The 13,731-nt window shown below is 37.2% G+C and overlaps 1 protein-coding gene across 5 annotated transcripts; it reads right to left on the minus strand.

Annotated features, from left to right (window-relative positions):
* Positions 1–186: 186 nt before the first annotated feature.
* Positions 187–9,214, minus strand: LOC108323516 (uncharacterized). 5 transcript variants are annotated; one of them, XM_017555995.2, is made up of 7 exons: positions 4,083–9,214; positions 3,751–4,001; positions 3,529–3,673; positions 2,869–3,067; positions 2,383–2,724; positions 1,535–2,256; positions 187–1,305 (listed from the first exon to the last, which is right to left on the minus strand). In XM_017555995.2, the coding sequence occupies exons 1-7, from the start codon at positions 8,868–8,870 to the stop codon at positions 664–666; spliced, it is 7,089 nt and encodes a 2,362-aa protein (XP_017411484.1). In that variant the 5' UTR covers positions 8,871–9,214; the 3' UTR covers positions 187–663. The 5 variants fall into 5 exon arrangements, with proteins under 5 accessions (XP_017411484.1, XP_052732124.1, XP_017411485.1 ...); XM_052876164.1 differs by having other exon boundaries at positions 1,535–2,268; XM_017555996.2 differs by having other exon boundaries at positions 1,535–2,250; positions 3,529–3,676.
* Positions 9,215–13,731: the final 4,517 nt, after the last annotated feature.

The raw sequence follows: 13,731 nt of genomic DNA on the forward strand, positions 1-13,731 counted from the left end.
TGGTATAATTGTCACTGACCTATTTTACTCACCAATCATAGGGACATTGACAAAGAAAATGCATGCATAAAGAAATTCTGGCAAGGGCTGCAAGGATGTAGATTCACAATTACATGAACTTACAGAAATTTGCCAACCTCATTCAGCGGTTTTAAAATTAATAAAACTAAAACCCAACCCATGATCAACTACTAATTGGTCTCAGTATTCTAAAACAAAAAGAGTTCAAAACACTCAGAAACCAAGTATTCAAGCAGAAAATAAAACTAGCATTCCTCAAAACTGATACTTCCCACTTATTAATGGAAAGAATATACGAGGGCAACTAATGATTTGGATACACAAAACCCAATAAATAATCTGCCTGGTTTGTTTTTTACCGACAAAAGAAAACAAAGATCGACCAAGCTTGGTTGATAGATACACCATTGCAAAACGAGACCGTGTCCATCAAAGCCACACTACCATGCTATATATTAAGTAGTCTCCAATTATCCCCTAGCGCACCAGGTATGGAATTTGTTGTGGCCAGCAAAAATCTCAATCTAACAATCAACATCCCAAGTAGAAGAAACTTAATCAAAAAATTTATTTCTGCCAGACCAAAAATTAATAATAAAGCCTTCCTCGGGTTTTTCAAATCCAGCTGATATTTCGTGCTCCTCATGACACTGTCGATGCCCCACTAATAGTCTGTTTAGCAACATATATTTGCTTTACCTTTGTCGAGGAAAAGTTCTTGTCTGAACCCAGAGATTGATTTCTTCCCTGGTACCCTCTACGGTGCGACCATTCTCCCCCAGAATTATTTCTTTGAGAAACACCACCCCTCTGATAATTAGTATGTCCTGAGGAATGGTCAGATTGCTGGGCAGAAATATTAACCTGTTGTGAGGACTGACTCTTGAAAGAAGAACTTGCGTTCTGGTTATTACTATTGTTACCACTGCCATTCTGAACATCAACCTTCACAGCTTCTGTAATGGGGATCACGGATGGAGTCTTGTTCACAACACTTTGTGCAGTCTTGTTAGCAGTAGTGTTCGAAGTGTCCACCAATCCAAGTTCATCAGGCAATTGATTAACATTTACATCAGCAGTTCTAGGAAAACTCCTATCACCATCAGAAGATGTTGAAGCTCTAGAGCCAGTAAACCTTTTGGCATTCAACGGCTGGTCAACAGAAGGGCCATGACTGAATTGAGAAGTCTGCACACCTTCTAGTTGCTGCAATGGCATTGACAGAGGTAGTTGTGAATTAGGACCGTGTGGCCATCGAGCTTGTACTGACATCTCAGTTGAGGGCTGACAAAAATTTACAATATTTAATTAATAAGAAAAACTACCACATTAAACAGAACATAATATTAAACGAGCACTTATTGATGACTTGTATTCTCTTTTAGTACAAGGTTAAGCTATAACATTCACAAGTCCCAAACAACAACCATGTTAATCCCAGATACTGTAAACAAGCATAAAAGAATATGTATGATTATTGCACAAACCAGTCCGCAAGACATCCAAAATTTACCTGGAAAGGTGAAACGTCAAACATAGCAACAGGAGAGGCCATTGGCATAAGTGGTGAACCAGGGGCAAGATGTTGAATTGGAGACGGTATGTTAGCAGGATTCCGCTGCGATGATGCCATATTCATACTGTTCATATCTCCTTCACCAGCCCCCGTGGCAGAAGTAGGGACATGTTTCCAATCCGGCTGCTTTCCAGAAGGTATATAAGTAGTACCCATGAAACTCAAGCCAACTTGACCGAATTGTCCAACAGGAGCGAAATGGTTATAAACAACCATGTGTGGTGGCCCCTGGACTCCTGGAATGCCTCCAGGAGGTGCAATAAAAGGGCCAGTAAATCCAGTTGGAGGTCCATAAAAAGACTCCACCCCGGAATGGCACTGTTGCCAGCTCCCAATTGGCCTTGACGCTGATGTAGTACTATTTTGAGGCTGCGACTGCGTTGTAGATGCAGACTCGTCATGTGGTCCAAAAGCAAAGACAGGGCCACCCATCATCGGATTCATTTCATAGAAAGGAAAATGAGAGGGAGGGCCTGAAGGAAAATGAGGAGGGACAGAAGGAAAATGGGAAATCATTTGACCCGAAGAATTTCTTGTAGTTGGTAAGGGAGGCCACAAGGAAATTGGTGGAGTCTCAACAGATAAGTCAGCTGGAAGGGATACACTAAGAGGCTCCTCGGATCTAGATTGACTAGCTGACTGCTTCTCAACACCTACTCCTGCCCAAGTAGCTACCATAAATAAATAAGAAGTTCCAGAATACAAATTATTGTCAAGTCAAATTATTAGCTGACGTCCAGAGAAAGAAAAACAATACAAATGTCTAACAATGAAAGAAGATTCACCTGCTACTACCCTATCAATATCAGCAGCTACAAAACTTTTTCCATCTGGAGCAGGGACGGAACAATTACCCAATCCATTTCCGACAATCTCATCACTACTAATGGCAGCAACAGCAACAGCTGAAGCAGCAGCTTCAGCTTCAGCTTCAGCATCACAATCATCTAAATGACCATGAGATTTATTACCATGTTTCTCCTTATCGAAGAAAAGACTGCAATCATTATCTGATCCAGTAAGATTGTGGGTCATTTGCATGTCCGATCTAGATGATCGAGGTGGACCAATGCCATGAGACACAACACGGCTGCTAGATGGAAGAATTGTTGGAGATGTTACTGCCCCTGAATACAAAATGAAAATCGTCCATCAGTAAGGAATCTGAAAATCCAGAAATATTGCCTCAAACTGCCAAAAACATACTATCAATGTTACTAAATAAATAAATGAAGGACTAAAGAAATCACATGCAAAATTTATTTGCTAACCAAACTGAATTTTCTCTCCGGCAAGCAAGGAATTAATTGGGCTGGCTGCAGACGAGAAGGTTTTCTCCTTTGTCAAAATGGAAGATGATGGCAAACTGGCTTCATTCACGGCGCCTTTTATATTGGCAACAGAAGCCTGTGAATCAAACTGTTGAGGCTTCATAGCCTCATCAAGTTGTGTCTGTGTAAGTGCCATTACCTGTCATAAAATTGTTTTAGATTCACAACAAAAGAGTAGAACAAATAAAATATGTATGCATTCGCCTGAATTCAAAACTGGGCATTAAAGTACACCATTTTAATCCCCAAACATCCCACCTCTAAAAAGTTCAGAACAACTAAGTTAGTCCTGGAAAAAACGACATTCCAGTCCCTCCAAAAAAAAACAAATTGGCTACATTTGATCATCGCATAACTCCTCAGTGGAACTAAACTGTATGTTGAAGAAAAAAAAACAGGTTCTAAATTTTGAAGGAGATAAAGTGCAACCACGAAACAAAAGGAAACCACATACATGTGATTAAATAATGTTTCTAGAATTGTTGAAACCAAATAATTAAACATTAATTAAATACTGCCCCAAAGAACACAGGAAAATCAGAAATGATACAGTTTTAATTGCCATCATTCTCTAACAAAATGAGAGAGGAAAGTTCGAACCTGTTGACTAATTTGTGCATTACTCCAAGAGCCCAAAGATGTCTGAACATTATCTAGAACCTTGTTCTTGCTTTCAAATATCACACCAGAGCCAGGGTCCTTTTCACCACTACCAGAAACTGCTGGGACACTTGTCTGAAGTGACCTGCTGTAAGAAGTAAAAAATACATTTGATTCTTGTACAGTGATAACCATCAATAAATCTTACAAGTTGGCAACTACCTGCTTATTTGAGATCTTAACTCAGTCTGGGAATCAATTTTCAAAGGAGGTGTTCCTATTGGAGGTAATGCTTGGGACAACATGCTTGAATTAAATCCAGAAGAGGCATCCATCTTCTTCATTCCACGCACTTCAGCAGCAACAAAAGCAGCATGAATACTGTTAACCACTTCAACTGGAGAGATGGATCCTTTGGTAGAATTGGTCACCGCCACAACACTTTGTGAACTGGAACGGGGTCTCCTTTGCACCTAGCGTTAAATAAAAAAAAACAATGAAGAAAGATGCAATAATTTGACATAAGGTTAAAAAGTATAGATAGGAGTTAAAACCTTTGCAACCCGAGACTTGGCCTTAATTTCTTTCTCTCTCTGTTCTCGCCGATCATTTAACATTTGCCTCTTTGACCTAACTTCAATAAAGTCATCTTCATCACTAGGAGCTTCAATTCCAGGTTGCTCAAACACCCGTATAACTCCACTTTGCAATGGAGCATCAACATCTTCCTCAGAACACAAGGTCCTTTTGAGATTTCCAGGATGTGAGAAGTTCTGAGTCTTTATTGATTCTTTTCCATCAACCTTTTCAACTCTGCTTCCAGAATCCATCACTTGTGAGTTTTCTGTAGCTGATTCAACAATCTGTTTCCCCAATTTATTATTCATAGCCTTCCTAGGACCAGGCCTCCCAGGCAGGCCTGCTCCTCTTCCATTGGTATTTGACTTATTCTCTAATCCAAACTGATCAGTCAAAACAGCACTAGTAGACTGCCTCTTATCACTACTTTCCCGAACTCGAAACTCAGTGCGCTGTATATTCCGTCGAGGCCTCCTCAAAAACCCTCCAGGTTCCGGGCGATTAACCCTTGCAGATGGACCTGATGGTCTTGAGTTTGAATTTTTCACAGTAAAGATATATCGTTTTCCCCTACCACCGGATGCAGGATATTGTGTTCTTGACTCAGTAAAATTCTCTTTTGAAACTGAATAATGTGGAGAATCTCTAATGACGGCATGAACTTCTGATCCTTTAGAATTGGATGGAATATTAGTGTTCCTTCCAACTACATTTTGGTTCTCCTGCTTGTCCGATTGGAAACTAGTAGAAGTCCTAGTGCTATTATTACGATCATGGGCAGCCTCAATTCGACCCTGCTTTATTCCAGTGATATTTCCTGCATCCTCACTTGGCGGTGAACCTTGTGGTAAGTTTCTAGAATTACCTGGTTGGCTGTCTACAGAATGATGTCTCATCTCATTTTTCACAAATGAGTCAGAAGTTTCTGGACCAGTTTGAACTGGCATTTGACTTCCAGGTTGTTGATTGTAAGAGAAACTGGATGGTATATTAGGCTGAACAAATGACATTGATTGAGGACCCAGAGGCATTATACCTTGTGATATGGGAGATGTATATCTTAGCTGGCCAAACTGAAACAAAGGAGGTTGTGATGGATGTATGTGAGAAAGGGGTGTGCCAACCTGTGGATGCAGATGCAATGGCATCTGTATAGAACCAATCTGTATGGCTGGTACAGGTGACGGTATCAAAGATGGACCAGAAAACAGACCAAATTGAAGCTTAATGGGTACCTCAGCTTGACTTGGAGCAGCTGCTACATTAGAGGTAACAGCTTGACCAGAAGACGAGTAGTAAGGGGCAATAGTAACTGAACTTGGTGTACTGTGATGGGTCAACAGGCCATTAGAAGCTTCCACATTACCTAAACTATCAGACACCACAGGGGAAAGAGAATCACTAGGCTGAATGACCAAATCTTGAGCTGGCTTCTCTGATTCCTGGAACACACTGGAAGTGCTGTTAAGATTCACCTGAGAGGTGTCATTAACAGGTTGGAGGTTCGTGTCGTCTTCATCATAAGATATGCGATCTTCAAGAGTGAGGCCAGAAGCTTGAGCCATAAATGTAGTTTCTTCGTCTTTTGAGGTCCTTTCAAACTCTTCATTAGGCATCCCAACCTGGACACCCTCGTCAAATCCTAATACCAGATTATCCATCAAGTGGGGCAAACCTTTCTCCTGCAAATGCATATCATCGAAATCCTGGTTGAGTTGCGCATGGTCATCTCCTTCATGCACTTCATCTTCTTCCTGGTAATCTTCATCTTCATATTCTTCTTGTTCCTGGAACTGCTCATTATTCTCAGTAGTCCATTCATCATCTTCACCACTAGACACAGCACATGGAGCAACTACATTCTCATTTCCAGCTCCAGCAGGTGTTGTAATGGATTCATTATCTGGTGCTGTGAGGGGGTCACTTTTGATATCTTCAGAAGTCAGTATCGTATGGGAATCTCCCGAGTCATCCAAATCATCATGAGAGAGATGTGTTGGAGAACTTGGGGGACTTGAAACAGAGAGTGAGGACTGAGAATCACACCTAGGGGTGGTTTCCACTTTATGGTCCTCGTTCTCAGCAGTCTCTGGCCGGGAATCCACTACTTCAAGTTGTCCTCGATTCCCATTGTCATAACCAGTTGGCAGGGTAGAGTCACTCCTGGATGCTTGATTATAATGCATCTCATTTTCTAGGAAAGCTGACGAACCAGGGTGTTCATCTTCATTCTTGTAAGTTCTGTGTGCAGAACCTAGTGAAGGAGGAGGAAGTACTCGAGGCTGCCTGACAGAATACCGTGACCTCCCCAAGCCATAGGGTCCATCTGATTCAGAATTTGGATAGGTACGTTCAGGGAACGAGGGAAATGGATTGCCACGGGAGCGGCCCTGCGTCCAACCATCACCAAATTTTTCAAAATAATTTTCATGAAAATCAGAATCAATCTCTGTATTCCTGCTAAGATGGTCTCCGTCTGCAGATTGATTCCACCTCTGCGGTTTTACATGGGCATATTCATCTAAATGAGGCTCAGAAATTGCTCCTTTATAATACGTCCTAGAAGAGACCAATCCAGGACCGCCATTATATTCTTTCCTCATAAATGCCTTTCCACCAATAGATAAATCTCTGCGGGGACTGTTGTGACTATTCTCCTGGTCTTGTGAATAAAAAGCAGAGCTGTTCCAATTCTCGTATGTATCTCTTCTCCATGAATTAACTGGTTTTCCTCTATCCACAAAGGTGGAAGATAAATCTCTCGCGAAATGAGACCTAGAGCCCATCTCCAATGGCCTATTCACACTTGACGAATCGGATGATGCCGAAGTCAATATCCTATCAACCATTCTCTCACTATCCTCCCAATCACCCACATCGGTAGCCCTAGATGTTTCTTTCTCATTCACTATAGCAGGCACTTTCTCTTCCACAACAACCGGGGCATTACTGCCACTTTTGGCAGCCTCAGCCTGCCTCCTAGCAATCTTTTGCTCCAATTCTAAAAGCTTCTGCTTTGCAGCTTGTTTCCTCCTCTCTTCTTCTAAAAGGATCCTTCGTTTCTCCTCTTCCCTGGCTAACCTCTGCTCTTCAGCCTTCCGCACAGCTTCCATCCTCTCCTGTTCTGCTCTCCATGCTGCCTCTCTCGCTTCTTCTTCCAATCTCCTTTGCCTCTCTTCCTGTTCTCTAGCCTGCCTTAATCTTTCCTCCTCTTCTCTGCGAGCCAACTCCATTGCCCTTTCTTGCTCCTCAATGATTCGCTGTCGCTCCTGTTCTTGCATCCTCTGAACCCTTTCTAGCTCAGCCTCAAAGGATTCTCTCACAGGATCATGAAAATCAGTTTGCTTCAGCACATCCTTCTTCTTCTTAACCACCCCAACAAGACCACCCGAAAACAAATCCCTTCCATCAAAACCAGAACTTCCAAAGTCTTTCATAAACGGATCCTCCAACAAATTCTTTTCACTTTTCGGCAAAGCCCGCTTCTCTCTACCAAAATTAAGCAGAGGATCATTAACAGGCAGACCCTTACCACCTGAGGAAAATGCTGACCTTGAAACCGAGCTCTGAACAGAATCACCTCTGCTTCTGTTGAGTTGTTCACGATTCCGATCACCATAAGGTTCCATCACATTATTCCAGGGCTTCTGTTTCCCACCCTGACCATCTCTCCTTCCAAAATCCCTCTTTCCAACATCGTCATCTCTAAAAGGTGAAGGTAAATACTTGTTTCCATCCTTCGCCCCGTCCCGACTCCCACTTGACGGCCTCGGACCAACACTAACACCGTTTCTCTCATTTCCAGCATCCTTAGGAATGGACAAATTCGAACTCCTCCAGGAATTCCCTTCACTCCCCATCCTATCAAAAGCCTCCATTTCACTGTTCAAAACCTTTCCCACTTCACTGCGCGGTCCCCTCTTATCATGCTTATGAGGCAAAACACCAACCCTAGGAATATCAAAATCCCAATAAGCCTCCCCCTTCGGAAATCCATGATCCCTGCCCTCCCTGCTCAAACCATGGCCCGTGTCACGCTCATCATCTGCCCAATCTGACCTTGGGTTCAACCTAACCAGCGGTAGAGGACCTGGGAAATACTCTTCCTGCTTCCTCCCAAGACCATACCCATACTTCGTATGTACCACCCGAGAACCACGCCCATCATCACCAGCACCAACCACATTCACACTGCGAGAAACACTCGACTGATCAGTAACCAAAGGACCCTCTTTCTTCTCCTCAACAAACGCATTCTCATCACCAAGTGAATGTTTCTGCTTCGGATTCGGAATGGAATTCAAATTTTCCTGGATCTTCTGATTTGGGCTGGGCACAGGTGCCAAGGTGGCCCGCAGAGAAGGAAAATCCTCTCCTCTCAAAACCGCAGACGAAACCGGTGCAGCCGCGGCCACGGAGCGTTTGCCTTGGATCACAGGCCGCGACACATCCTCTGTGACGGGCTTGGTCCAGCCCAAACCAGCAGAACTGGGCCTCGAACCACTTCCAGAACCACCGGGGCCAGCAGGCCCACCTCCTGATCCCAGCGAATCGAAGCGCTCATGCTCCTTCCGCAGAGAAGGAAGGTTCAAGGGGGGCGGAACGGAAAGCTTGGGTCCAGCCTTGTGTGAACTGCGTGGCCGTGACGGAACCACCGCGGCTCCTGGGCGCTGCGATCTGACGGATCCAAGGGCGGTGGAATGCTGGCCATAGGACTTGTTCAGATTCACTGAAACGTATTTGGTGCCGGAATTGGCCGCCATCGCGAACCAAGTATGAATCGCCAAAGCATGAAAACCTTGCCCCGATTGTTTTGACCAAATTTGTTGATGATCAAATTCGAACCCTAACCCTAATCAAGTTATTATATAGTAAAAAAAATTACTCAAATGATAGAAAGGACTGGATCTGAATATATTTCTTTTTTGTAATTAGGGTTCAAATGAAAAGGGATAAGAATGAACTATGGGAAGATAGATAGAGCTTTATGCCGTCTTGTTAGAAGTGCCACCAATAGGAAGCCCTACTCTATAACGGGAGAGAGAAAGAAACACAAAGGAAGTAACCGAACTCGCAGCCGAGTGAATAAGCCAAACAAGGAATGCTTTTCTTTTCATTTCTTTTTCTTCTACTTTTATGTCTCTGTTTATCAATTCAGTCAAATATTATTTTTCATCTTTATATCATTTATTTATTAGTTTATATATATATATATATATATATATATATTTAAATATGGATTAATTATTATTTTATTTTTATGATTATTTTTATATTCATAATGTTTTTATTAAAATTATTATAAAATTATAAAAAAATATTATGATCTATTTATTTTAAGCCTATTTTATATACTTTTCATTTTATTTTTAATTTTAAAACTCTTATATTTTCAATCTCACACTTTCTTCTCTCTCATGTACATGATAATCCACAAAAATTAAAAGACATAAAATACTTATTCACTTGAAGTATTTATAGAGTATAACAACTCTATTAAGATGTTCTTTACTCACATGTTTCACTCTACCTCATAATAGTGTTATGATTTTTATAAGCTTTACAGTTTTTTTTTTAAAAAAAATAACTTTAAAACTTATAGAAAAACACATTTCTAATTTTGGTGTATATATTTTATACTTTTTTGCATTCAATTATATTTTAAAATTATATATATATATATAATTTTCATACTTAAAAATAAGTACACCATATAAATCATTCACCATCTTTATGTAGCTATTATTCATTTTGTTTTTTAAGAGATATAAATAATCTCTTGTTCATTAGTGTTAATAACATGATAGCACTAATCTACTTTATTCTAACACCACTTTATTTTATAAGTTCCTCTAGATAAATAGTACGTAAAACATGTTTCATCTAACTACTAAGTTAGTATATCTACATGAAGTATTTAACATTATAATATTTAAATAAATTTATTCAAATATCCAATATGGTATTTTTAATTCTTTTTAACATGTAGATTAATTAATATTAACTTATGAAAATATTTTTTTAAGATTTAATAAAATAAAATGTATTCTTCTTCTATATGTCCATGACATAAATTTATAATGCTTATTTTCCAATTAAATGGTTAAAATTATAAAAAAATTACTATTTATAAAAAAATTAGAAATTTAATAAAGAAACACATTTAAATAGTATAAAAGGGAGTTGAGCACGGTTAAAGTGAGATTGACCTTTCAAAATTAAATTAATTCACTTTTAATGCATTTTTAATTATTTATTTCATTTGCTTTGCAATCACCATTCAGTTTCCAAATTTTACATGATATTTTACTAACATATTTTTTACTTTAAATATAAATATTAGTTTTATAAAAAAGTTATTTTCAAAATAATTTTTAATTTTGATCATATTTTATATACATAATTTCATTATTTTAAAAAGTTGAAAATATAATATATGTTGTTTGTTTAAACTTAAAAATAAGGTAATTTTAAAAAAATAAAAATGTTCCAAATAAGTTAATTTTTATAAGTTCAAAAATTACTTATATTTATTTAGATATAAGAACATATTTTCTTTTCATTCCTTCGTGTTTTCAATGAATTTATTTTGATAAACTATTCAAAAAATTACATATAAATAAGTTTTTAACTTATTTTTGGTTTTTACATGTAAAATATAATAAACGCATTTAAACAATGGTTTTTTCACAAAAGAATTATCCATAAAAAAATTAAATAATTTATTATTTTTATAAAACATTGATAATATACCATAAACATTTTTTTATCAAAATTGAATAAAATACACACAATTTTATAAAGTTAAAAAAAACTACGTTAATATAATTTCATAATTTGATCATAATTAACTTACAACATCAATTAGACCAGTATGTTAATTTAATTAGAAAACTTTTTTGAATAGTGTTAAAAATATATTATTAGAAATATAATATTCAATATGTTAAAAAGAAGGCATATGGACGAGTCCTAATATGGATATTCAGCTTTCTGGGCTTTTTAAATAAATAATTTTTGATCCTGTGAATTTTTTTGACCTCAATCCATGTGGACTAAGGTCACTGAGATATGCTAATTTGATGGGTGTTGCTCTCTCCACCACTACACCTTTCTCTCTCCACCTTCCCTTTACTATTTTGTCCCTCAGTAAAATTTTATTTTTAGGGTTATTATTTTTTAATTTTACCCATTCACAACCTATTTCATTAATAACCTATTCTAGTCCCGTAGATGAGTAAAATACTTTTCTTTCATTTTAATATTATATTTCTTCCTCTCTTTCTTTCGTCGTTGTGAGATACTACAAGTTGCAAAGGTTGGTGGTGGTGGAAAGAATTATCAAGCAGTCTCCCTCTCGTGGTGCAGTGCGTGGAGTGGTGCAGTGTGTGAAGTGCTTCCTCGTATTCGAATAAACCTTGAAATAAAACTCTAAAATAAAAAATGTAACCTTTAAACGGAGGTGACATCCTTCAACGGATGTCAACATCCTTCAACGGATGTCAACATCCGTTTAAGGTAAAACGGATTGACATCCGTTGAAGATGTCACCTCTCGTTTAAAAGTTACGTTTTTTATTTTAGATTTTGTTTTATTAGTTACATATCTGTTGATGTATACTTCCTCACGCTGGTTGATGCTCTGGACGTTCCTCGATGTTCCTCCACACCACGGCGGCGACACTCCTTCACACCACGGCGGCAATGGAAGCTTTCAAACAAAAAAAAAACTGGAAAGAAAAAGGAATGGAAGTGCGGGAGGTGGGGAGGTGAAACGAAAATGGAGAAAGGAGAAGAGAGTTTTGTGGGTGGGTGCTGGGAAAGTAAAATTAAGGTTTCAAATTATTTAAAATAAGGTAAAAGTAAAAATCTTTTTAACTTAAGGATATAATTGTATTTAAAATAATGTGGGGAGGTGGAGGAAGTATAGGGTGGTGGTGGAGGGAGCAACACCGTAATTTGATATTCAAAAATAGTATAAAGAAAAATATAAAATATCACCTTAAGCAACAAATATTTCTCAAAACTTGGTCATACTCTTTTCATTACGAGCAAATATTTTTCAACAAAGTATAGAAGATAATTTTTGAAAATTTCTCTTCGAAAAGCGACAAACTTGTTTTTTAAAAAGATGTTAAAAGTATATTTAGTATAGACAAATTGAAATAATTTCCTTTTAAATCGATCTAGAATAAGTGATTGAAATAATCAATTATGATGTTGTTTATGTAACTTAAAAAAGTATTTTAAATTTGAATACTCGAATATTGTTAAACATAATTAATTATTTGTGAAAGTATAGTTTTTTAAATTGCTTAACATATTTGATTATTTCTTAAAATAATTGATTATTTGAAAGATTAGAGAAAAATATTTTTGTATTAATTGTTTGAGATAATTTATTATATGAAAACCAAGTGAAATTTGGTTTTGATTTGGGAAAAGATAATGGATTATGAAATTAAAATCATGTGTTCATAAACAACAAGAAATTAATTTCTAAGTCTTGCTCAATAATTTCTTAAGAATCGATTCATACTTTATATTTTGATGGTACTAAAATGATAAACACCAACAAGCGAAATCATCAACAAGAGATACATGCATCATCAAAAGATTGTCTCAGTATACATTTAAGCATATCAACATCTTTTGAAGATATTAAGATATGTGTTATAAAAAGCATTACTTTGATATCTGGCATTACATATTATTAATATTATTAAGGTACTGCACTATAACACATGGATTTTCCTTTACCACATTACAATTTATGTGTTATATATAGGTTAGGAGTGTAATCATATGTAGTTAAGTGTTCTAATTATACTTTCATACAATCTATATTGGATGCAAAATCCATATTTATTTTGAGTATTAATATTTTCTAAAATTAAGTATATAATGATTTAAACATTTACATTTAAGATGTTTTTGTTTTTTTATGTTTTTATACTTAATTCATATTATTTAGGAGGCGAAGTATAAAACAATTTAAATACTCATTCCACTTTCTCATGAATCTTTTAAAGATAAAATTGTTACGAAGTACATATACCAAAACAAACAATACCTTAGATTAAGAGTGATTGACCCTAACAATGTCACTCGATGAAGTTGAAATCGAAACATTAATGTCCATCGTGGGACCAATAACAATGTGTCATTATTAGCTCCATGAGTCATCTTTAAATGGTCATAGTGATTATTTTTGCACTCTCAAAAAGTTGTGAAAATTGACGTTTTGAAACATATTTAAGGTGCGTGAGAGGAACTCAACCTAAGCATTGGTCCACATGGTTATCTTGGGCCGAATTTTGGTTCAACACCAACTATAATGCCTCTTCTCATATGACACCATTCAAGATTTTATATGGACGTGATATCCATTTAGTTTTGAAAAGCACAACTATTCCACCCAAGGTGGAAAGTGTAAATAAGATGCAAAAAGACCGAGATGTGATTTTAGAAACATTAAAAGAGAACTTCTGCAAAGCACAAAACTAATAGGCTTCAAGCTAACAAGCACATAAGGGATGTGGTTTATAATGAAGGAGATTGGGTTTTTCTAAAGATCTAACCATACAATTTCAAACCCTTACCAAAGAAACCTAATGAAAAATTA

The sequence above is a fragment of the Vigna angularis genome, chromosome 1, assembly GCF_016808095.1.
Source record: "Vigna angularis cultivar LongXiaoDou No.4 chromosome 1, ASM1680809v1, whole genome shotgun sequence".
In the NCBI taxonomy this organism is placed as follows: domain Eukaryota; kingdom Viridiplantae; phylum Streptophyta; class Magnoliopsida; order Fabales; family Fabaceae; genus Vigna; species Vigna angularis.